General features: G+C 27.9%; 2 protein-coding genes across 2 annotated transcripts in view; one reads left to right on the forward strand and one right to left on the reverse strand.

Moving 5' to 3' along the window:
- LOC107436685 (AFG1-like ATPase) lies at positions 1–27,101 on the reverse strand. The gene is made up of 13 exons (XM_087169334.1): positions 26,595–27,101; positions 22,926–23,071; positions 20,671–20,731; positions 14,025–14,126; positions 11,872–12,005; positions 7,506–7,605; positions 7,278–7,336; positions 7,103–7,182; positions 5,215–5,285; positions 5,026–5,126; positions 2,859–2,999; positions 2,372–2,497; positions 1–382 (listed from the first exon to the last, which is right to left on the reverse strand). Exons 1-13 carry the CDS (start codon positions 26,674–26,676, stop codon positions 263–265), a joined length of 1,323 nt encoding a protein of 440 aa, XP_087025460.1. The 5' UTR covers positions 26,677–27,101; the 3' UTR covers positions 1–262.
- l(2)34Fd (nucleolar protein 10 lethal (2) 34Fd) overlaps positions 27,041–27,725 on the forward strand; it is a 39,385-nt gene continuing 38,700 nt past the window's right edge. The window contains exon 1 of the mRNA XM_043047635.3: positions 27,041–27,707. Coding sequence (XP_042903569.1) covers positions 27,381–27,707 — 327 coding nt within the window. The 5' untranslated portion in view covers positions 27,041–27,380. The remainder of the gene's footprint in view (positions 27,708–27,725) is intronic.

Below are 27,725 nucleotides of genomic sequence, written 5' to 3' on the forward strand. Positions count from 1 at the left end.
GATATTTCAATTGAAAAATTTATTAACAAGTGTAGACACAATGAAAACTTTTGTAAAGAACTAAAACATCTTTGAACTAAGGAAATGATTTAAAACTATAATATCTTTTTCTTCTTCCAAATTTATATCACAGTACATAAAAAAAGAACCCTAAGATCTACTTATTCTTTGAAACGAGATTATATAAAAAACTATTGCTAACTGGGAATATCTGAGCTTGAATAGTAAAAGAACTATTTGTCTTTCTAGAGATTGGCTACTATCATGAACTTGATCTAAGTTTCCAGTATTCTTCGGTTTGCATTTCTGTAAGTCGAGATGCAGTTCTATCAAATGCAAATACCTCCTCTTCACCGCTGAACAGGCTGGCATCAGCATTTTCCTTGAGAAAAATAATATATCAAATTAACTTTCAAACATTACACTATATACTCTATCAGAATTGGTAAAAAAAAAAAAAATTTAAAAAGAAAGGACAAAAATGTTATTTTTAAAATTATATTTTAAGATTAATAAAGCTCAATACTATTTAAAAATAATATAAGTGCTAATTATTTCAAATTAAGAGGGTTAAAAAATAATTATACAATTATTAAAAACTGATCATAAATTTTTGCTTTTTATTTGTATTTTTTTCTTTTAAGTTCAGCATTTTCACAAACTTGTAAAGACACAATTTGTTTTCAAGTATTAAATGAATATAAATTAAAAATACTAGTATTTAAATAAATTAAAACTAAATAAAAAAAAAGACTTATTTTATATGTTTCACACAACTTTCACATAACTTTAAAACACATTTGGACTTATTTTAGTCCATTTTGAAAATTATCTAATAATTTATGTACATTAATTTGCAATATTTTTTGGATAAACCTTCAGTATCAGGAAATCGAATTTTTTTTAAAAAAGAAATGCGAACGTAAAATTCTTTTTATAAATTATTCCAAATAAAAATTATTTTTGAATGAAATCTATTTCTTTAAAGGTAAAAATCAAGTGATTTAAACTGCAATTTGAATTATATTCTGTCTACCGGACAAAATACATCCAAATTATTTGCTAAGGGTCAAGTGGTCCCCAAAAAAGCTATTATCAGCATTTGTGGACAAGGAAAAAAAAGAAAAAAGAAATAACACTTTGTTTGCAACATTAACACAAAGCAAAATAACAGAAATGCATGGAATTTCTTTCTACACAGAAATTGAAAAATATATTGAAAATATTTTATTCAGAAACTATTTCCTTTTGATAACATCAAGAATCAAAACAGTCACTAAATTTCGCATTTAAATATACTGTCACCAACTTTGCATTAAATATACTATATGTGCTGTGCCCCCAGGAAAATGAATAACTTCCTTCAAATTTTATATTTTTCTTTCATTTTTATATCTCACCTACATAATAATCGTGCCCCTCAGAAGTGAAGAATCTTAAGGACAGAGTTTGAAAAACATAATTCTAATTTAAAAAACATAATTCTAATTTAGATGTTTTTTAAAATTTTCTTCAGCACAGAGCCTTTAGAAATGTGAAGGCTATTATGTTTACTTTTCTATTTCATCTGTATGATAAAATAGAAAGCAAGGGTTAGCAAATAGTAATTCTAAAAAAAAACGAAAATTTAGAAACATAATACTGTATAATGACCATCTAGCTAAAGAATCAACATATATACCCTAGCAGCAAAATAACTTGGGCCCTCATAGGGCCAATATGCATGAATCTTGGCTCAGTAAGGATTCAAAGGGCCATTATTTTTATGATATTGGCCCTATATAAAATTTTCTGATACACCCGATATTTTACAGCCACTTTACAACCAATATAGAATTGTCAAATTCTCCTGATATTTTATATCCATTATTTAGCCAATATAGGTTCTATATTGGCTAATGTAGGCCCTATATAGGTCATTCTAGGACCAATATTAAAAAATCTAGCCATCCTAATATTGGTCCCTCAGTGCATGTTCTTAAGGAACCCATATAAAGTCAATTTTGAGCCCAACTGGGGCCAAGGTAAAATTGTACATATATATGCATATATCTACATATGTAAACATGCAAAGTAAATGCTTAAGAAAATAAATTTTTTTATCATATTCAAAATCTAAAAAAAAAATTAATCATTAACAGACAGATAATTAATGCAATATCATCCAGCTTCTAATTTAAACAAGTATTTGATAACTTTTACAGCCCTTAGGTGCTAATGATGACATATGAACGTGATTAAAATGCTAAAACACTTTTAGTAATTTCGGTAAATGAAGTTAAACTACACTTAAAATGATACCACAGTGTAAAAATAAATAAATAAAATTGTATTTCAGTAGTTTATGGGCAGGTATGAAAAGAGAACTCACACTTCCTTTAGTGATGTTGAGATCATCCATCAGAGCTCTATTTTCATCTTCAAATAAAATAGGAGTTGTCACGGCAGAGAGGAACAGTTTTTTCAAAGGGGCTTGAGCGGAGCAAAGGATACGAACCTGAAAAAACAAATCAATTTATTACAACTCTTTATTCAAATCATAAACATGTTCACTAATCATTTACTTCAATACCTTTCAAATTTAAGAAGTATTTACTAATGCTTCTAAAATTTACTACAGAGGAGTTTAGATTAAATGATCTCTCATACTCATTAATTTTAGAGGTTTCAGGAACATGATACTAACGAAAACAAATATTTTTGAACACTCTGTGACCCCTGCGGCAGAATGTTTTTGGGCTTTCAGCGACACACCTCTCTAATACTAATATCTTTCTGCAAGATACTTTTAAAAATAACAAATATACATGTTACTAATACATATGTACATAATAATATACATGTAACTGCATTCTTACTTTGTTATCATAAAAGGTGTCAATCATAGTTATGAACCTCCTGGCTTGTGATTTCTGTTTTCTTGTCATTTGAGGTATGTTTCTGATGATAACCACATCAAACACTTGACTAATATATAAGTAGTCAATGGCACCTAAAGGCTAAAATATTACTAATATTATTAAAAGTTTTTAATGGGTTTCTTTTCACAAAAATAAATAAATAATTAAAAGTGAATTTTTTTAAAATGCAATTACTACAGTGCATTTTAAACAAATTCTGAAAAACTTTTCCAACAATATTCCAAAAAAAAAAAGAGAGAGATAAATAAATAAAAAATACTACTAATAATAAAATATTACTAACATTTAATGTTAGTAAAATTTTATTGTTAGTAATATTTTAATTGTATATATATTACAAACAAAAAAATATTACTAATTGTATATATTTTATTGTTAGTAATATTTTAATGTTAGTAATATTATAATGTTACTAATAATGATAAATAAAGCAAATACTAAATAAACAAACCCTGAAAAACTTTACTTCCAACAATGATATTGTAATATTTATTAACAAGTAAACGTGTGAAATTTCATGTTAAAGTAAATGAATATTGTAAGCATGGAATATTTTTTTAAAAAAGCAGTAGAAATAATGGGTGTAAAATAATCTAATTTTCTTATAAATGTCAATCTTGAACAACCAAAACAAATTTAATTAAATGTAATAAATATATATTATTATCAAGAGGTACTAAAGGGATTTTGCTACAAATTTTTTTAAAAACATTTTTGGCTATTTTCTTAATGTTAACTTTCAGTAAATTGTAAAAAATTTTAAAAAAAATAATGATATATGTAGGAAAAATTAATGAATTAAAATAGTAATGGGGAATTATTAGTGGCTCATTGATAAATATCAATGAATATAGGTAATGACATACATTTTTCAATAAATAAGTTCTTAAGTTAAAAAACGTTTGTCAATAGATTTAGTGGTTTGAAGGATTAGTCCAAAATATCCCCATTTTATCTTAATATTTCTATCATGGGTTGCACCTCTGTAAGTCACTTTATTCTATTTGCTACAGAAAAAAAAATCTTTGCATTAAGTTAAAGTTTGCTAAAGCTAAGTTAAAGTTTGAATGTTAAATATAATGTGGAACTCATAAATTAGAACATTAGAAGAAATTTCTTATCTTTCTAATATTTATATACACCCTACTAGCAGGATAGCCTGGCTGGTATGGGCATTGGGCACTCGTCCGAGAGGTTGTGAGTTCGATCCCTGGCGGACGAAGACTCCCCGTGTACAAAATAGTGACTAGTGTACACTAAATCTGTCGGGCTCACAAAGTCTCTCAAGATCCAATAACAAATCAATACCCCTGCGGGTATTGGATAGGAGATTGATTACGATTTGATGGATGGTGCGTGAATGTGTCCGCCTTGTGAAACGGGATGTGATGTACGCATGTCGTTTACGGATCTTTCTTAGGGATGTTTTCCAGACCGTCGTCAATAGCCCATTGTGCAGCTCTAGTGCGACATAAATATTAAAGTACCAAAAGTACTAACAATTATATACTGCTAAAATCTGTACTAAGAAGAATATTTTCTAGTTTTATTAAGAATAATTCAATACAAACTGTGCAATATATAAACTTTTTTTTAAAAAAAGTTTGAATAATGAATATTTTAATTAAAAGAAAAGTTGAGAATTATTGCTATTTTGAAATTTTACTTAAAAATAATTTTTGTCGCCCAGATTAAACATTCAATTTGCATGCAAAGTACAAAGTTGAGTACAAAAAGCATTAAATATTTAAGAACCATCAATCTATTTGCCAAAATTTTAATTGATAAGAATTCTGTTGAACACAAAAATGAACTTAAATTATAATAAGAGCGCACATAAAATAAGCTTTTTGATGTTCTAAACGTTTATATTACACCAGAAAATATTTATTAATAGTAGGGTTAACTATTTAATGAATAATGTCAGATATAAGACAGAATAAATAGACATAAAAATATCCAATATTCCTGATTTCAAAATTATATGACATTTATGATCCCTAAATAGCAGTAAAGTAAAAAAATTAACACCTTGAAAGAGTAAAATCAAATATTTATTATGAGTACTTTCCCATCAAAAATAAAAAAATTAAGTTAAACTTACCCTATCACAAAGCTCTTCAAAAGAACTGTCTAGAATTCTGCCACAAGTTTTAGTGAATCTCACATTCCGATTTTTTATCGTCAGTGTTTTTGGACGGACAGCTGTAAAAAAAAAATCATCTTATAAACACTTATGAATTTAACACTTGCAACGTTTAAAAGATAAAAAAAAATTCAAACATTTACTTACTGTCAGTTTCATGGCTTGCAAGAATTTTAAATGCATTATCAAGTTCAGCTTTAGCATCACATTCTGAAATACTGAATTCCATTGTGATATTATTAAAAATAAATATGTAAAAAATTTTAAAAATGCTAATTGTTAAGAGAAATTTAATCACATTTATACTTGAAACAACTTACGCAGATGTTTATGAAAACATAATTTTCCTTATAGGAGATTCAGTTAATTTTCCTTATAGGAGAGATTTAGACATTTACTCTATTCAACAATATCTTTTGATGAACGTGAAATACAAAGCCGTCATCTAATCAGAATTTTAGATATAAAGCGGTGCAGTATTTTAGAGTAACTTTTAATTTTCTCTGTATTGTACCTTGAACCGGTTCAAGGTATGTACAACAGATCCAGTTAGCACGAATATATTTCTCTGTGAATGATGCCACCATCAATATATAAACATTTTTATGTTTTTAGTAAAGATATACTTTAGATTTAGTGAAGTAGACTTACTGATTTAGTAAAGATAAACTTTTGAAATATTTTATTAATTGGTATTCTGTTTCTGATTAACTTTATCTCAGTTTACATACCGTATATTCCGGCGAATAACGCACATCCGTAATTTCTAATAACTTTTTTTAAATTTTAAGATATACTCTTCGTATAACGCACAAGAAAATTTGGATTGTATATGTACAATATCTCGTCTAGTATCAATAGAAAACCAGAGTGCCTTTTAGTGTGGGACATGTTTAGGTCCCACCTTACAGATAATACAAAAAAAATTGCTGAAAGAATGTAACACCGATATGGCAGTTATTCCGGGCGGATTGACACCATTAGTTCAGCCATTGGCTGCTGAAACAAACCATTTAAAGCCAATTAAATAAAAACTGTGGAACACTTGGATGTTGGAGGGCGAGAAAACCTTTACGAAAGGAGGACATATGCGTCATGCAAGTTTGGAAACAGTTGCGAATGGACATTAAAAGTATGGGATGAAATTAAGCCTGAGATGATTAGAAAATCATTCAAAAAATGCAGCATTTCAAATAATCTGAACGAATCAGAAGATGACTGTTTACTTATGGATGAGGGTAACACAGATGATGAAGATTGTGATGACGTGTCTGAAGAAATAACGGAAGACGAATATAATGAACTATTTATGCAATACGAATATAATGAGCTATTTATGTAATAACGAAAATCAATAAAGTATATAGGTAAAGGTATGTTATTTCTTCAAAATAAAAGTATTTTTCAATATTTAAATTTTTTTAATCTATAATTTTTTATATTCGATTATGTTATGTTATTTTTTGTATTAAAAGTGCGCGTTATACGCCGGAATATACGGTAAGCCACATGAAAAATAAATCAAAATTTTAAAAATATCTTAATTTAATCAATAAATAAGTTAAAAGAAAAAAAATTATAAATGAGAGAGCCTCAAGGTAGTATCATCCAATAGTCCAAGGTATCTTGTGGTGCAAGATACAAGATAATATTGTATCGTGGACGAGTTTTTTTGATTTGAATTTTTTTTCCCCCTTTAAAGACAGGCAGTATTTGCTCACCGAAAAATTTGTACTAATAGACAAACTTATTATTTATTTTTGACAAAATTTTTTGAGTCCTTTGTTTCTTCATAAAAAAATAAAATAAAAATTCAAAACCAGCAAAAGGTACAAAACTTTCTTCACTGAATACAAAAAGTCTCCAAGGTCAGAAATATTTTAAATAGTCAACGTAAATGGATATTTTATAAACAAATAAATAGATCTCTTTTATATTCCATGCAGAGCTTGTAGCTTGGACACAACTAATAAGTTAAAAATAAAAAATAAAAATAAAAAAAAATTTACATGTTAGAAAGTCTGAAAAAACTCACACAAAAAAATTAACGTTTGATCCAGCAAATCTTTGACGGTAATCCATGCCAGAGTCAAGCCACATAGGCTGGCAGTAATTCTAAAGTAATGAATAAAATATTTTGGTTTCAGTAAAACTTTTTCAAGCTACATAAATCAGTATCATCAAAATACATTTAAAATAATGAATCTTACTTTCAAAACACCAATGAAAGGCACAAAATTACTCCTTTGTAAACCATTTTTGTACAAATCTGTAAATAAAATGCAACTTAATTTTATTTGATTCTAACAATAAAATAACAGGTTCACTGTCAATCTCACGCTAGAGCAAGAGGCATTTCTAGTGACTATGATACGCTGGCAAGAGATTGGCAGCCAACATATTAAATAAAAATGCATGTCTTTAGAGCTTTGCCTTACCATCTGGTGCTCGATTAGATGTAGCAAAAAGAATCGTCCCATTGTTAAAAATTGCAGTAAACAATCTTTTTAAAATCATAGCATCACCAATATCAGTTACCTGCAAAACAAAAATGATAACTCGTGAACTTAATCTAGAATCTTGTAGAAATCTGAATTTCTAGCGAATAGTAGAATCTGAATTTCTTCTCATTAGTTTATTCTTCTATATTTGTTTCTATTATAGTCTTTTAGCTAATATCAAATTAGTTTATCGATATAACAAACTGTAGGGATGCCCATAAAAGTTTGAAAGATTAAAAGAAACTTAGAATAGTAGAATCAGAATTTCTTCTCATTAGTTTATTCTTCTATATTTGTTTCGATTATGATCTTTTAGCTGTAGTGGTGCCCATAAAAATCTAAAAGATTAAAAGAAACTTTTGCTTAATTTAAATAATGCAGGCATAAAAGTGGACAAAAAAAAAGCTGAACTTTTACAAAGCAGACACTGGGAGGTGGGGGAGGGAGGGTTCTATGCAATACTGTGATATCAATAATAAAAATAAAAACATTACTTCTAACTTTGCCAAAAGAGATTTTTATTTTATATTTAAGGTGGCAAAAACATTTTGACAGTAAAACTTAAGCTTTTCTTAAATTTAATTTTTAACGTCTTTGACCACTACTATATTAAAGAAAATTAAGCAGTACATAAGGCTTATTAATCATCATTTTAAATTATTTGCCAGTCAATGATTTTAAATTAAAACAGTCACTAACTTTCATCTCAATATCTTCTGATTGGTTATTGCTAACAGTTTTAGTCACTTTGACTGTTTCATTTAACGAATCAAACTTGGATTGAATTTTTTTCAGCAGCATCCATTGTACGTAATTTGTGTTTGTCTATCAAATTGACTTCCATCGCAAAATACATTAATCTTACAATGCACCACGTGAAAAGGACATAAGTAAACAAAAAAACAAATATGTACACGGACAAACACAGTAACTTAAAAAATTTTAACTATCAGAGTCGAGAGAACTAGAATATATGGATGCTCAATTCAATGTGAGTCGCACAAAGGAGGAGAACCCGGATCAAATTTGGCCAGCTGAAACTAAACTGTTTCGGAATCAATAACCAAAAAATTTAACGGCAGTGGCGCACATGCGGAAACTCTACTCGCTTTCTCCTGAAAATTATTTTTTTTAGAAGGCTACTGCAGGAAAAAAAGTCTGTTCCAAGTACGGCTAACGATCAGGTGGCTAGGGTTAAGGCAGTTATGGGGGGGGGGGTCTTTTGGGGGTTATTTTTGTAACATTGTCGGAAGTTTTAAAATTTGGGAGAAAAGGGGGATTTCGGCTTTTTTGTGAAGGTCTTTCACCCCTGATAATGCTTTCATAATAAAGATGAAAAGCTAATTTTAGATAATTAAAATCTAAGAAGATTGAGCATTATTTTTTTGTTAACCATAACAAGATGATAATTTAAAATTGAGCCATATAATACAAAATTTAATATTAAGCAATTAATTATTAAATAAAAAATGGTAGTTTAAGAACAGAATAACATTTCTCATATCTCAGACCAAAGACAAAAAGCAACACTATAGTTTTCTAACCAAAAGATGTGTAAAAATTTATTAATTAGTTCTTTTGTTTATTAGCACTCATGTTTAAAAAGCATTGAATTTAATAGTTTAGTCACATACAGAGTACATTATATTGTCTGCATTGAGTCAAATTCTATAAGATATTTAGATTGAGGTCTGCTCAAACTTTCCACTTTGCATATACATTTTATATTAAACATTAGTTATTTGGGATATATATAAAATTATAATGAATAGAATGATTTTATATTCCATATAACATTTTTAAATCATTACTTAGAAGTAAAAGTTGTTTATTATATTTATTATTTTTTTACTCAACATTTTGATAAATGAAATTTTAAACTTAGCATACTACAACATAAACTGGTAAGAGCAACAAGAAACGTAAAAGTGAAAGTAACTTCTTGAAGTAATGTCCGTAAACATAATTTATTTATATTTCATTTGTATGCACGCAATAATTTAATTTTAAACCCACTGGTTTTATAACTGTTTCATTAATCCAATAAACTAACTGTCTGACATGATGCTTCTATTAATGTGGTTCGCAAATAATAATCTAATACTTGAAAAATCATTTCATTTGATTACTTCATTGTGCCTCTTACACATAATCTTTTTATTTGATGGCTCATTATCCAAAAGAATAAGAAATTTTAAATTGAAATAAATAAATAAAAATTAACTGCACTGAGCATAGGTTACTTTTATTTTCATTCAGAACACCATTCATTGTCACAATAGTTTCATTTTGAACACTAGGATGGTGTTCAAAATCCTTCACAACAACAGAGAAAATGCTTACAACAATGAACAGAAGATCAGTACATAGATTTAGAACTGACTACAAGTTAAATTGTCCTTCAATTTCGTATAACTATTAAATCAATTAAGGCATAGGTTCAAAATTTTACACACTTGTCTAAATTTATAATAAATATTGGTGAAATAAATAATTTCATACATAAAAAAAAATATTTTATTCAATATTAAAATTAGAAAATATTTCTAAAGATTTATCTGGGAAAATTACAAATATATTCAAATCTACGATTTCATTTTTGAAGTTAGTATCCTCATATACAAATTTTAAGTAAATTCAGGAAAACTTTATGCATTTGTAATAGTAATCAGATTTCCACTTAGATGCAATTACAATAGTTTGAGGGGTTAAAACTTGAATGTGAATTTGTGCAGATGGTTTTTAAGTTATGAAATCAGATACAAAAACTCAGAACAAAGATATTTTTGTACGATGGAAGATTTCTGATCTTTGACATAAAGGGGGGAGAGGGACTAAAAAATCAGGAAAATATTGTCCTGCTTTTTTCAAGCGGGAGAGTAATCGAATTAATCGGTTTTTCTGGCTTTTCCTTTTTAAGGCTTTTTACCATATCTTTGGAATTAATTAAAACAATCAAATAATTTTTGCATAAAATTATAAAACTCCTTAAAAAAAAGTTTTTTTTTACCTTAATTTAAAAAATGAGTTACAACGGTACCGAAGTTTTTACATCATTTCTAATTATGTAATTTTAAGTTTAAAAAATGTAAAATTCGAATGTTATATTGAATGCTATACTTCATGAGAAATTAAAATTTCCTTTTTTTTAAAAAATTTCTTATTTTGTGTACTGTACAATGCTCAGTATAGATTTCTGTTTAAAATGCTAAAAATATTTTTGAAAGACTTCCGACAATTTTATAAATTAGCTAGTCTGTTTACAATAGGCATGTGGTAAAAGTTAAATTGTACAGAGTTGCTTTAAGTATATTATGTAGCTATAGTCATGAGATATACATTATTAATGCAACACAAAGATTAAATTAGATTACAAAACTGCATTTGCTTTAATAATTTTAACCTTTAATAACGAAATTTAAATAAGTTATTATATAATTAGCTATTCAATACGTAAACTAGATACAAATTAAAATAGTATATCTTTATATTTACTTTATTCATATCAAACATAATTAAATTATTATTTAAATGTAAAAGAATGATAGAAAATGAAGTTCATAATCAGTGCCTTAACTTTTCAAAACTAGCCAAAATTGGTAATCTATTGCACTATACAAATATTTGATTATCTAAAGATAAACATGCACAAACTAATGAAATGAAAATTATATGCTTTAGAATTAATGACATACAGTCCTTGGCATATTGGACTCACTATAGTTTTTTAATAATGACATGTTTTGCACGAGTTTATATGCAATACTTTTATATTTAAACATACATGTAGTCGGTATTTAATCATAATTTTTTTTATATACTTCCTTTTTGTATCTATTTTTAACGTATTGCATTGTTAATAAATTTATACACGTACATACACAAGCATAAACCGGTTTCAGTCGCGTTCTCTCACGCGTCAATTGCAGACGTGTTTCTGTGGCTTTATGTGCTGTGTTTATTTGTTTTGCAGTTTTATACTAAGCAGTTATTTGTTTATTTTGTGTAAAGTGTATAAATAAATAACATTTTCATCATAGGTAAAAAAGGCGATCTTTCACCATCTAAAAAACCTGAAGGCCCTCGTGAATGCAAAAATATTTTCCACCCGCGAAATAGCATGAAGATTGAAGGTTTCCGAAGCTAGCATATGACAAATAAAGAAAATTGAATCATGGGATGAATTGAGCCCAAAACGAAATAAAAGATGCGAAAGAATCTTATAGTGCGTCTAATAATTTGGCCAAGAACTGTACTTCATTTGACTAAGCATACAAAACATAAATTTAAGAAATTAAAATACCTGAAACTCATCTAGGCACAGAAGCCAGACATCATCACTTATAGATTTTGCTACAGGTCCAATAGGGTCATAGTTTAGGGACTTTTTTCCAGGTATGCCTTGTTTTAAGGTTTGCTTTTTGTATTCATGAATGCCTTCAAATAATAATGAATTTTATATTAAAAGTTTAAAAAAAATAAATTAATATTAAAAACAATTTTCAGTTACAGTTGAACCTCTCAGGAGTGACCACTCTCAGTTCTAAAGTAAAAAACTGTCGTTGACGGAGGTTGGTCGTTTTTAGACGTTAACTCTATTGACATAAAATTTTTTATGGAACATACGTGATTTTTTGCAAACGATTTTAATTTTAGTCAGTGTCTTGATGTGGAAATGCGACTTCTGTAGGCGCATTAAAAGACTGATCTATTAATAAAATATAGCATCTATAAAAATGATCCCAAATGATATAATTCTGTGTAAAAACAAACTCATTAATTATGAAAGATAAAGCTATTTTAAATAAATAAACAATTGTGTTTTTCGTTTAAGTTTGCATTTAATTTTATATAATAAAAATTAGTTAGCTTTAAAAGATGAGAAGAGATTAGTAGGTTTGAGATGTTTTTTTTTTCAAAACGACTTTTTTATTTCTAATTAAACTTTCAACTCTAAAAGTAAATCATTGATAGCATCGTCTTTAGTGCAATCTGCCTGCAACATGAGGTTTTATTGTCAAAAAGAGCTCGCTAAATAAGAGCCTCATACAAATATTTTGAATACATTCTAATCTTCTTATTTGCTATGTTAAATTTTTGGTTTCTCATTTTTTTTTTGTGCTTCGTTATTTGACCTTTTACACATTTGGTGCAAATGTTTTCCTGGTACCTGGGACAGGTTTTAAGGGTCTCTCCTAAAGGATTTCTTCAAGACAAAGTCTATGGAAAAAAATTTGTGCCACCCAAAAGAAGTCATACAAAGAGGTGGTCTTTCTAGGAGGTTTCACTGTATTTATTTCCTATATAATTGTTTTTGTCCTAATAAAGTCATTTTCATAAGTCAATGATAATAAAGTTATTTTCAAAGTTTTCAGCGTTGCTATAGACTCAGACTTGCTAACCATACCAAAATAAAATGCAAGAGACATATTCCAAAACCATGGCATGATGTTATAAATGGAATTAAAAATAAATTAAAATATCTGATATATTAAAAATTTAAATTATCATTATGCTATACTTACTATTGTTGCTTAAAATAATACCTATTCCTGAAATATTTAATTCTTAATATGTAAATATAGTTAATACTAATAATATATAAATCCTAACACATCCTAAGAATACCAATAAATAGATTTAAAATTAAAAAAATTTGAATTAATTGCTCTCTCTTTGAATTAATAGTAAATAAGATCTCCAAATTTTTATTTGATGATCGAACGGTTCATGCGTCTTAGAGACAACACGAAATAATTTATTCAATTTTTATTTTATTTTATTAAAGTTGAGTAAGAAATGTTGTCTTTGTTGCTTTCCTTTAATTTTTTAAAAGAAATTTTAGTAGCCCTTCTTTTCATATTACTATACAAGCTGAAGCAACTAAAGTTTATAATTCTAATTATTATTTACGTATTTTACATTAAAAGTTTTTCATGTTCTGAATTAACACTTAAATGACAATTAGCACTTAAATGACAAATTAGCACTCAAATGATGAAATTAAATGATAACTACCATTCATCAGGAGTTTTGTCACTTAGCTAAGTCATCTGAAATACAGTGAAACCTCAATCTATGAACACTGTTCTAATACACTAATTTGTATTTTTATGGCAAATAAAAAAAGAATTGAAAACTAAAATTTTTCAAACAAGTTTATCCAAACTAGTAATTTTTTGTGAGAGAATTTTTTCGTATCGCGATCTGTTGCACCAGCTACAATCGGCAAGGAGCCAAAATAAGTTTAAACTTTCAAAATAATTTAATATCAGATTATAAATATGGATAAAATTTTTAAAAATGTTAGGATTTATAAAAGTTATTGTATTTGTATATAATTTTTCACATTATTAGAGAAACATTTTCCATTAAGCTATAAATATTTGTAAACATAAATAAAAGATACTAAAAATGTTTAGAGAAAAGTACAAAGATGTAGAAAATATTACTAACGATTATGAACATCTAACATGAAAGAGTTGAAATGTGTTCTCTTTTTCTTTTCCAGGGGACATTTTTCATAAAATAGATCCATTAGCATAGTCTTGCCACAGCCTAAATAGATTAAAATTTACACATTAATTCAGAGTTATTCATTACAAATAATCATATTCAAAACTAGGTCATTTTCATTAACACATCTCGCAAAATTTTATTTTGAGTGACATGAGTACTGTTTTAAATCACATTTTTTTTTCCTTTTCAAAAACAAAACGATCCATTTATCCAAGAATTTTAATTAGAACACTATTAAAATATTTTAAGATTTAATAATTTTTAACCTTTTAAATGTGATACTTAGCAAGCATGTTAAATCCTCTTTTTCTAGTCCACTCGCTGTAAGCAAAAGGTCATTATTAGGAATTCATCTGTTGTTTTCATAATACTGTACTATTGTTTTAATTATAAATCAGTAGCAGTTGGGTACCATGTTTGGTACTTTTTTGGTAACCATGCAGGAACATTAAATTGAATAATTATTTTAAAATTGTAAATCTGAGTAAAATAAAAATCTCCAGCTCATTTTTCCATTTGAAACTGCGATTTTTGTATCAGATGTATGAAATCGATTAAAAAAACACAATGAGCAATAGTGTCAGCATTTCGTTTAGCCAGGGCCTGATTTATAAATGTGGGGGCTTTAGGCACAAAACTATCAGGGAACTCCCTGGTCATAACCTCATGTGGTAGAATTTTTTCGGGCTTTCTGCGACAGGGTTCCCACTCTATGATGAGATTGAAATTCAAGGACATTCCAGGACTTTTCAAGGACCTCAACAAAATTTTCAAGGACCTTAATCTAAGACCAATTTTAAAAATTATTCTCTTCTGTTTTACTAGAAGCAACAATGCTTGTTGTGGCAATAATTAATTTCAAATATAATACCTAAATGCTTTGCCTATATAGAGAGAAGAGAGTATATGTATTATGGACTAAAATTTATATTTTTTTAAAAACAACCCTACTGGTTTTACATATTAATTCACAAAATCATTTTCAGCACAATCTATAACTAATGGTAATGAGGTGTTAACGGTGAAATCCTTTAATCCTGTGTATTTCCATGTGAAGGCTGCATGAAAGACAGAGCTAAATCTTAGGTATTCCATATTCCATGACTATTCCATAACCCCCTCCTCTCCTCTATTAAACATCGTTTCTGAAATTATTCATCCATAATTTACACAACCTTCTCTAAATGTTATGCAGCAACAATTCTTTCTGAAAATAAAAATTAGAAGGAACATATCCCATTTTCACCATGTTTAAAAGTATTATTCGTTATGTGTAATCCACAACTGCCAATGAATATGACCTGGTGGGAATATTTCTCTTTTAATTCACACTGAAGCTTCTAATAGAATTTCCAATTGGCATAGGGTCCATCCATGGATAATTGAAGTATTTTAGAGAGCTTTTAACCATCATCCATGCATTTGTAAAAAGAGGACAAAATATTTTCTGCAGTTCCATGACCCATAAATTGGGAGGTAAGATACTTAGTGCAAATTTTATTATCAATTCCTTACCATAATGTCCATCTGCTTAGATTGTAGAGACTGATTTAACGTCTCATCAAATAGTACAGTGTAGCAATCAACATTCTTCAGCTCATTTATAAGAATCCCTTTGAAGTATAGTGCCAATCCAAAGGAGCCCAAATAGGCTCACTTTGTGGCACTACAAAAAAATTGTTTCGCTATACAGCTATCAGCAAACATTTTGGAGAACAATTTACTAATCCCTTCACAGGAGTTACATGAATAATTACTAGTGATGCGCTTCAGACTCCAGAGAATTTCAGCATCAAGCACATTCCTTTTGACCAGATAAGAAGACAATGTTACTTCGGCCACTAAAGTTTCTGTTTCACATGGGACACACGATGTTGAAGGAGTATTTACACCAGATGAATTAGACGTTGATGTCTTTGGAAAAAGAGAACTCAAGGCATGAGACTGCTTTTTTGTTATACCTTTCTTTCATGTGTGATTTCAGAGCAGATTCTTTCATTTTCGCGATATCGATCTCCTTCATGCATAATCGGCACTTGGCTCTGAACTTCTTTTCGGGCATCGATAAAATCCATTTTTTATAAGCTTGATTATCCATCCATTGGGGATTAAAATAGCACTTCCCAGGCATAACTAGTCTAAACTACATAACACAAATACGAAGCCGTGCCTTTGCGAATACGCTTTACAATAAAGTTTTGAAATGACGCAAACATAAGGACAAGTGCGGATGGTAAAACGGCAAATTTATTGAAAACTACAAGGTACATATTGTTACGAAATTTGAGAGTATTCCAGTTTCGATAAGAAAAAAGAAGATCTAAGCATATGCGACAGAAGATGAAGTGGAGTCTCGCCCCGAACGCATTGATTGTCTGCTGTGCTCCACGCGCTTGGCAGACACCAAGACGCTAGGCCCGGTTGCATGTAAACTCTCTTTACACACATAGTATCCCCAAGAGATTTTGAGCTCGCTGATTGGCTTTCTCGGCAACGCCATCTGTGACGTATGACTATTTCATTCTGCCATGCTTGTTATTTTCATCATAGATTGATTTCTATACTCCAGCTTTCGTGTACAAACTTGAAATGTCAGTCTTTTCAACAGAGAAACGGCCTTCTTCATTTAAAAATGAAGTAAAAAATATTTCCTCAAATACCATGGATAATGGAATTTGGGGAACTTACCAATGCGAAATGGAATTCTAGAACTTCCAAACCTCATGGACAAAGATTTGTTTGTAGGTAAATAACTAGTTTAGTTATTTTAAGAAAAAAATTGTATTTAATTTTTATGGAAAATGCTTTTTTCGTTACATTTATGATTATTACATACATGAATTCTTATGAAGCTAATATCCCTCTAATTTACTGAATAACTTTGAAATCGAATTCAATTGCCTTACTTAATTCTTATACTCACTATAAAATGAAAACTGAATAGTTTTCACTTGATAATTATTTAATTAAATTAATGTTCATCGAATGAAGTTAATATTTTATTTATTTCTTGTGGATTACTAAAATTAAATTACAAAACTTTTAATTTAAGATTTATTAGTGGCGCCATCTATTATTATAAATTAAAACTAAGAGATCTGCATTATGCCTACCTATTTATAACTTATTTTTAATGTTTTTGTTGTTGTTTTTTTTGTTAAATGTTTTATAATACCGAAAAACTATTAATTGACATTTAAGAAATCAAGCAATTGTCTTTTAAGATGTTTATTTTATAAATTTTTGATTGCATAATTCCCATCAAAATAAAAGTAAATGATTATGAATTGTCCATTAAATTAATACCATGAGTAATTAAAGAATAAATTTACAAAATATTCCCTCTTTTAATTCTAGTACATTTCTATTGGATTGTATAGATATTTTTTTATTATTTAAGTGCAGGAAATTATTTGTTTGTCCCCACAGTGCGTTTATGAAAGTGGCGCAGGAGAAATGTAAAAGAAGTTTTTCAAAAAATTCTACAATTTTTAAATTTTTTTAACATTTTAGAATATCATCCTCTAAAATATGATGAGATCTTTTTCAAACATAATTTTAAAAATTTATTCATATGCATTTTAAAATCTCATATAATAATTTCAAACTTAACTGAGTGGTTCTGCAATCATACTTAATAAATTTAAGTAAGAGATTTTAATTTCTCAATGCATAAGGATATTCACAATGCTATTCAATTTGAATATTAATCAATTCTTTATATATATATATATATATATATATATATATATATATATATATATATATATATATATATATATATATATATATATATATATATATATATATATATATATATATATATATATATATTACATAAAAGCTAGCTAATAAAACTTTAATTCATGTTTAATAATTATTATTATACTAATTTGATGTTTTACCAAAACATGATTGTTTACCTTGCATTCACCTAAAATTCATAGCATTAATATTAAAAAATATTAGACTAAAATTTAAAGCAAATTAGATTTAAATAAATGTGTTATTATTAAAATACAATTAATAACTCTGTTTAATTTTTTGAACAAAACTTTAACGTTTGTCATAAAATTAGTATGAGAAATATACTGAAACTGATTTATGATTGATTTACATTTTGGGAACATACTACGGAGAAATGTTATTAGGGAGGAGCTACAAAAAGGCGTAACAGAAGGCAATGCCTAGAAAGCCAATCAGTGCGCTCAAAATCTCTTGGGGATACTATGTGTGTAAAGATAGTTTACATGCGGCCCGGTTAGAAACGGTGGCGTTAAAAACCACGTGAGTGAGCTCGGGAACAAAACAGAAAGAACGAGAAAGATCCGCGGGTGTTTTATAAAAAGGGCCGCCGGCAGTATTGGACAAATTCAAGGACCTATCAAGTTTTTCAAGGACCTAAGACGTTTTTCAAGTACTTTCAAGGACCTAAATTTAGCAAAAAAAAATTCAAGGACTCTCAAGGACCGTGGGAACCCTGTGCGACAAACTTCCCTAGCACTAATATTTTGCTTTAAGATACTTTTAACTATAACAATTACTAATTTAAAGTAACAGAAACTTTGTTTTTATAGAAGAAAGTATAGAATAAAATTTTTTAATTGTAAAATTACTATTTTTTAAAATCGTAACATTTTATGCGATATTCTCGCATTTTGTAGGGGGAAAAATACACAATTTTTTTCCGCTTTCACATTTTGTAAACCATTACACAAATGAAAATTCATAAATAAATTAAACCATAGCTAATTAAGATTCGTACATAAATTAAAAATTGTAAAATCCAGGCAGTAACTTCCAAAATAAAGATTATGAATTGTGCGAATACGACGCTTTTAAAAAAGAGATACTCAAATAAGTATATGTAAAACATGGAGTTCTTTAAAGAAAAAAAATGAAAGAAAGAACATCATTTCTAGAGTGAATTATCACGATTTCTGAATTTTTTAGATTAGTATTTTGAAATTCTAGCTGGAGCCAGTCCTTACAGATCATTATTTTTTTAAATGAGAATAGAAAAATGGTGAATTTTTTTCCCTTTCTGATGCGCAAAAAAGACATCTTTGAAAAAAATTCTGCGGAAATTTCTTCTTCTTTTTTTTGAGAAATTATGCAGAAAGGAAAACCAAAATTTTTCCAAAAATTTCAGCAAAAACTGTGTAACGTTCTGCGACAATGTCGCTGCAATTCTGCCCACGGGGGTCATACCTTTTAAAAAATGTAAGTCTTGTTTATGTATGAAGTGTCTTTAAATTATTTATAACATGAGTAAATGATATATTAGTAAATTTGAGCTTATATTTATTAAAATTTCTGCTAACTCATAATTCTAATGGACAATTCTTAAGGGAAAAGTAAAAACAAAACTATTTGTAATAATAAGGGCCTTATTGAGGCCTAGGGATCCCATATTTCTAAAAGGGGCCCTTAGAAATATGGGATCCCTAGGCCTCTCAGGCCTTATGATAAATCAGGTGCTGTGTTCAACTACAACAATTAATAATTGAAAAGCCTCAAGCAAGAACATGTAAAGCAACATTTTAATAATCTCAAAGCATCAAGGAAATAACAGGAATATATTTAATAACTTTATTTCTAAAGAAAACTATCTTACTTAAAGATTTGGCAGAATGAAGTAATAGACCTTGAATTTATAATGGTCCTTAGAATGATCTTAAACTCAGAAAATTTTAGAGTTTTCAGTATGTCACATAATGTTTTCTTTTACTAAATTATTTAATTATAAAATGAAAATATAGAAATTTATGTAAAACTTTGTGAATTTACATTTTTGTATAATTAAAATACACAGTCTGATACTACAGCTTTGTTGTACGAAATTTCCCCATCGACTTTACCCAGATCAACTTTGTCTCCCCCCTCCTTTATTAGCAGTTAAGACTTTGTATTCTGGTATAAAATTGTTAAACAATACAGAATTAAATACAGGGTGAGTAGCCAAATTGTTCAACAAAAAATAAGTAGTACCTTTTAAGCACTTTTCAAGCACTCAAAAAATATCATAACTAGGCAAGGTTGTTAAGTTTTTGAAAATCGATCGTTTTATCTTGTTTTAACCGTCATGTCGAGAGAAAAAAAAACCTTTTGCCATTGTTTTGGACAATTGTCAAAAATGATGAAATTTTGAATCATGTAAAACAAATGGTGTTTTCATACGCTACGGACTGACAATACGCCAAAGTAGATTGATTGGGTTTGAATTAATTGTGAACACGTTGAATAGAACAACGTGAACTGTGTCTTTTTGCATAATTCGTAGCAAAAATCAACATGGTAAAGGAAAAATCTCATTTTGAAAAAAGGAAAAATAAGCATTTTTTAAAAAATCCAATGAAAAAAAGCAACTTTAAGGGCTTTCGAAAAATGAAAATAAGCACCTTTAAGCACTTTTTAAAAAAATTACGCACCCTGAAATAGGTTAATTTAGAAAAGGTATTGTTCCGTAATAATGCTTGACATACTTCATCAAGTACATGAATACATTTTGAGACATCAATTTGCAGACCACATATACTTGTTTTTAAAGTTAAAGGAAGCAAAATAATAAATATAAAAGTACCAACTGATCCATAGAGATAAATGCCTTTAGGTGGTTTTTTCTTTGCTTCCGTTTTGAATATCTAGATAAATAAATGTCATATTACATATTTTTTTAAACAAAATTTTAAAAATGTAACAGGAAAATAATAAGTTATGTTAAGATTCAAACTAAATATGCTATAATGAAATTTGAAAAAATTTTTTTCATACAAATTTAATTCTTAATAAACATTATCATACTCTCATACAACTAGGAAATTTCAAAGTTTCAGAAAATATTTTTCCATAACAGCAACAAATGTCTCAATATATAGAATTGAAGGAATTTTTATCTACCACTAAACAAAAATATTTAAACATAGATAAAAAAAAGGCGAGATAGACCAAAGCACATACCTTCTAACATTTGAGTTCTGAAAAACTGTGTTTTCAAGTGGCAGTAAATTAAGAAGAAACTTTCAAAATAAATCAGAATTCTTCAAAATTTCTTATAGAACTTTTGGCCATCAAGTTTCCTAACATTTTATAACATGCTTAAATTAATTCAAACTTCAGGAGGACAAACTTTTTTTAATTCTAACAGGGTTGTCACTTAAACCTGGAAAAAATTTCCCTGTGTTTTTCCTGTACATATTATGAACAATATATTAAGAGGAAACACAATTACAGTGCTATTATATGAGGCTACATTGGACTAACTATAGTAGTTTTAATTGCTCAGGGTGCATAGCCAAATCTCTGAACAAAAAATATGCACCATTTAAATACTTTTTAAGCACTCAAAAAATATTTTTAAGCACTATATACATTAACAAAATGCAAAATAATTTTCAAAGAAAAAATATTTTTAAGCACTATATACATTAACAAAATGCAAAATAATTTTCAAAGACTTTACACTGATCATGATAAAATAACTAGTTTCTGACAAAGAATACTTTTCTTGATTATATTAGCCATTTTAAAATGATCAAGATATTTTTTGGTTTGATTTCAGAGGGTGGAAAATGAAGTCTGAAATCGAGAATATCTTGCAAAATGCAGCAAAGTTGCAAATGAGCATGCAATTATCTCATGGAACCCAGTTCAGTAGATGCACACGTGGACCCGCAAGTATTTCATCAAACATGTAAAATGATTGGCGCTTTCATATGCTATGAACTGACGATATGCCAAAATAGATTGTGGTTGAATGAATTGTGAAAACGTTGAATAATATGGTTTTGTATAATATGTGGCGAAAATCGACATGGTAAAGAAAAAAAATCTCATTTTCGAAAAGGGAAAATTAAGCACTTTTTAACCCAATGAAAAAGGCAACTTCAGGGGATTTTAGAAAACGAAAATAAGCACCTTTAAGCACTTTTTAAAAACGCTACACACCTTGTTGCTTTAAAAAAGGAACAGCTGAATATACTTAAATAATGCTATAAAAAATGAAATAGTCAAGCATAGCTAAAATATCATCTTTAAATACCCCATAGATTACGCTTTGAGTGGTCACAATTTTAAGAAACGAAAATAAGAAACAAAATTCCCTGTATTTTCCCAGTTTGTAAAGAAAAAAAAAAATTCCAGCATTTTTCCTGTTATTATAGGCGATTTCTAAATTCCCTGTATTTTCCAGGTTTTCCCTATTTTCCCTGTGGAGTAGCAACCCTGTCTAAGTTATTAAAATACATTTACCTTTAAAATATATTTTCTTCACTAAAATATATTTTCTCAGACTACAAATAAAATATTCTTTTAGTTGTTGGAGGAAATGAAAACATCATGATCCTAAGTTTAGCTAAAGATTTTATAAAAATTCTATTGGTTTTAAAAATGTCATTACTACTTCAGTTCATTACTACTTGAAAAAATAGTTTGCACTACCAATTTTCAAAGGTTGGAGGTAACACGTTATACTAGATTATCTCACAAACAGAGTCTGTTTCTTATAAAAAAAAACACCAGTCTTACTTCCAGTATGAAAATAGTGAATAAATAAAACTGTATTAGAACTTGATAACAAATCAACATTTTACACATTTAGCAAAAAATAATTGATGTCAGCTCCCCCCAGAGATATTAAGGGAGAAGCCTCTTCAACCCCCATGCTGTTAGCATAGGGGTTGATAAATATTAACATGAACGATTGAATAACTCATAAATAGTGCTTGTGAGTTAGAAGATTTTTACTAGATAATTTTATTACAGCCATAATAAAAATGTCAATATGTCAAGAGCAAATAAACATTAATAATTAATATTATTAATTTGAGATAAACAAACCTTTGATAAAAAATTTGGTTTTGATACTTCATAAGTACTCAGGGTTTCACTTAATTCTTCCAAAATTTCCCCAACTTTCAGTTGAGTTTTGTCGATTGTAATTTCTTTTTCACGTACTTTGTTCCAGTATGCTTCCAAAACACCACCTATGAATGTATAGAAATCAGAAATTTTTAAAAATGTTTCAGCTAAATAAAAACACATATTTAGCATTATTAAAGTTTTGGATACACATTAAAAATAAATACATAAATACTTAAAAAAAAGCTTTTACAGTTCAAATATGCTTTTAAAATAATGTGTATTCAGTTTACTACTGAAAAAAAAAAAGAACTTTTTTAAATTTTTCATATGATTGAGGTTTATGGTTATCTAATTGCAATGATCAACTATAAACTTTTAATTTTGATAAATGACACACTCTCACTTGATCTTTAAAATTAAAAAAAAAAAAAAAAATGAGGTTAAGACAAATTTAAATCTCTTGAGTTATTAAACTATTTTCTTCAAGTTTCATTAAAACAAAATTGCAAATATTATAATAAAAAGTGAATCTTCTGCTTTGCCAGAGTGAGAATTTGCCAACGAAATTTAGATTTGTCCATTTAGGAGTCCTATGGGTAAAATTTCCTGAATTGATATTTTCAACTGTCTCAATGAATATCTGCAATGTGGCAGAATATTTTCAAGCTATCAGCGACAAAACTCTCTAGCACTAATATCTTTCCGCAAGATACTTTTAATAATAATAAGCATATATGTCACTAAATTAAAACAAAAGCGCTACGTTTACAAAAAAAAAAAAAAAAACTATATAATTCCTTTTATTTGAACATGTAATAACTTTTTATTCTAATATTATGGGTGATATTCTCGCATCTTGTTATTTCCCTCACATTATGTAAATAAATCATCACAATAAAAAAAAATAATTAAAAATCTTTGATTTAAAAACTATGGAGAAATCAATAGCAATAACACAGAAAAATTCACAAATGCACGATTCGAATTTCCCATATAGTTTGAAATATATTGGGATATTTAAAATCCATGTGAAAATCAATATTAATAACTGGTGAAAATACAATCAAAACATTAGATCGATTTAAGATACTATCGACGTAAATTGAGCGTGTAAAAACTGATTATCTGAATGCATGATTCAAATATGTGTAAATTTCTGTAAAAAAGAAAAGTAAAATTTTTTTTTCACTTTTCAAAAGAAAAATCTTTCTGCAAGAATCGTGTAACGTTCTGCGACAATGCCGCCACGATTCTGCCACAGGGAATATCTGTACAAAATTTCAGTATTATAACTCAATATTTTTGGCTGTCTAAAAGGACACAGAGTTTCGATAGGTCTATTAACAAAAAAAAAAAAAAAAAAAAAAAAAAAAAAAAAAGAAAAGCAGAAAAAATCTATCCAGTTAATTCAACTTTACCATATGAAAGATATTAAGTTAGAATTTTAAAACTTTGTAATGCAAACTTTTGAGCATTAGCACAATCCGATCCACAAAATCTATAATCTTTTTGAAGTTTAGTCAATTTTTCAGAGCTTTAGGCGTATTCAATGACATATTCAGAGTTGGTGAGAATTTGCTTACTTCTTAACAATGGTAGTTTGCAATTTTTCACACAAAAAACTAACAAATAAGTTTAAAAGGAAACAAGATTACATTTTTAAGGCCAATTTCGACAAAATGAAACTTTTGGAATTTTACATAAAATAAACAGAGTTATTTTTGAAACACTGAATATTTTAAATATTTGATGCATCGAGTATAAGAATTTTCAGTGCCGATTTGTAACATAGATTTCTATACTCAAAATTTGCTTGCATCACTTGTTATAAGACAACACTTATCCCAATAATAGTATGTATCCAATAAATTGCCCAAGTTTATGTAGCTCTTTAAAATTACACACCACCTATCTAAATGAATGCTATTTCAACAAGAATCAGCAATAATTTTAACAATATGAAGTTTTCATCATTTAATTTCTACTGATGCTACTCTTTTTTAATTTGGTGGTAAGGTAAAATTGCTATATAATGTTATGCATTATTATGCTATCGATGTATATATAATGCTATCATTGCTATATAATGATCTATTTAATACCCAGTGACTAAACATAAAATAAACTGTTTTTTATTTTTTAAATAGAAACATTATTTGAAAAGCAATTTTTACATAACAGAGATACACATAATCAGGATTTTACTACATTACTAATTATGCATGCTTGTTATAACTAATTGCAAATTTTCTTTTAAAAACATAATAAAGATGGATATTTAAGCAGTCAGAAAATGATTTGACATAAAAAGTTATATTTAAATAGCAATATGCTTTTAGTGCTCTACAGTATGAAAATAAAACTCAATAGTGTTCAACAAAACAAAAATAAAACTCAATAGTGCTCAACAAAACAAAATATTAAGGCTTCAACAATTTTTAAACTCTGTGAGAATTTCAAATTAAATAATAAAAATTCCTTATAGCATAATTAAATGAAACAGTGAATATCATAAGTTGCGAAAGTGGATACAAAAAACTTGCTCTATAAATAAATGAGACACTTTGATCCTACAAACTTTATTTTTATAATAGCTTTTATTTATTTTTTAATTCATAAGACATCCTCGCAAATTTATATATCTTCAAAGACTAGCTTTTACCACTAAATTTTTAATATATTTTAAGAAACTTTTTTTCGTTCTTTTGAACATCAATGAGTGCAAACATACTGCTACACGTGCCTAATCTAATCACTACTTCTTTAACTACAATTATGATAACACTTTTTACACGTGCAGCTTATGAAATCAGATAATGTGATTATCTAACAGATTTGATAACAAAACATCTCCTTATTTTTATATCAATTTTTATCAGATACGTTTAAGCAAAGTCAAAGTATACTCAATATTTTTCTTCAATATGATGAACCAATCTATTTCAAATAGATTTTATATAACCAGTTATACTATGTAATAACATAGTATTGCATGCATAGGCCAATACTCTTATTACTTCATAATTCATTTACAAAAAATTTTAAATCCTTAGGTTTTACAAATTTTTTTTTTTATGACTTTGAAACTTATGGAAATTTTCAAAAGTATATATATTTTAATAAAATCAATACAAGCCATTTAAAATTATTCTGAATATATTTAGTTAACCAACTAGCTTGCTTGAAAAGTACAAACAGTAGAAATATGTTTATTAAAAGCATAACCCAAATTAGTCAAGTTTAAAAAAAAATTAAGTAATAAATAATTAAATGATAAATAATGAAAAAGGATTTATGATGAAGTTTACTCAATTAAAATCACTGCTAAAAATTTTATACACAATTTACACACATCAGAGGTCTGTCTAGGTTTTTCTGAGAGGTACATATTTTGCGAAAATTTAGACATAATTTGTGAAAATTAAAAATTATATTAAAAAATCAACACAAAAATATGGATTTATCGTTTTTTAAGGGATACAAAAATAAAATTTTAAGAAAAAGTATTTTGTGAAACTACCGTTTTTCCTAAAGTTGAATTTGTGAAGGTACCGCTAAACGATAGTAAATTTGTCCTGTACAGACCCTGCACATGGAATGATTATTAATAATGACTAGAAGAAAATAAATAAAAATAATACACACCTGATTTGTAACTTACATAGCGAATAGCGCAAAACTGATTTTTAAAATTAGAAAGCCTAAAAATCATCTTATTTATTACCATGCTTTCCTAACGACCTTCATGTCAAAAGTGCATATGGTAAAAGCTTGCAATATGCATCACAAATTATTATTTTTACGTTATAGAGAGAGTTTTTATGAAAATGGGAGGAGTAAATGTCAGTTTGAGGTTTGCTTTCGAAAGTAAGGAAACTTATTAATAATTGTGCATTAGTCATTTTTTCATATCTTTCTGGGAGAATATTTCGAAAATTATCTATCGACTGATGACTTTTTACGCTTATTAAGGAAGATAGTACTTGCTATCTTTATTTCCCAATATTAGATGAATGTCATTGAATAACTTTGTTTTGGTTTCGTCACGACAATATTTTTCTACATATGAAATTGAATGTCCAATAATCGATGAGTATTCAGTTATCACGCCTTCGAATTCACCAATGATGAAACAAGAATAACTTTGCTTGCAAGAGTTAAATATTAGTAGCATGGTTAAGGTTAATTTATCAAATATATTAGAAATTTTCAAGAAAGATTCTTCTGCTCATAAGTATTTATAAAAAATTATTTCGCTCAAATATTTACAAAATATCAATCATTTAATATTTTTATAAGCTAATTAAGGAAGTTTTCAATTCATTATTATTTGTTGATCAGCTAAGTTAGCACTCCACTCTTGAATTAACTTGTTTATTTACATTTTGAAGTGAAAAAAATCATCGAGGTGAATATTCCTGTTGCTACACGATGCAGGTTACAAGTTCTAATAATATTAAAATCTATAATTTAAGTTCTGGGAAATCCCTTCCAGACTGGATATCAGAAAGAAAAAGACGTCTTCTACAAAAGAAAGACGTTGATATTAGGCGTCGTATAGAACTAATTCAAGATTTCGAAATGCCGGGAGTTAGTACTGGCATAAAAATCTCTCGTGATGGCAAGTTTATAATTGCTGCAGGTTTATACAAACCTAGAATACGATGCTATGATGTAAACAATTTGTCTATGAAGTTTGAGCGTTGTTTTGACGCTGAAGCTGTGCAGTTTGAATTACTGTCTGATGATTATTCCAAGGTAAGTTAATTTGACTAA

The sequence above is a fragment of the Parasteatoda tepidariorum genome, chromosome 8 (assembly GCF_982258835.1).
Source record: "Parasteatoda tepidariorum strain Cologne lab strain chromosome 8, Ptep-v5.0, whole genome shotgun sequence".
In the NCBI taxonomy this organism is placed as follows: domain Eukaryota; kingdom Metazoa; phylum Arthropoda; class Arachnida; order Araneae; family Theridiidae; genus Parasteatoda; species Parasteatoda tepidariorum.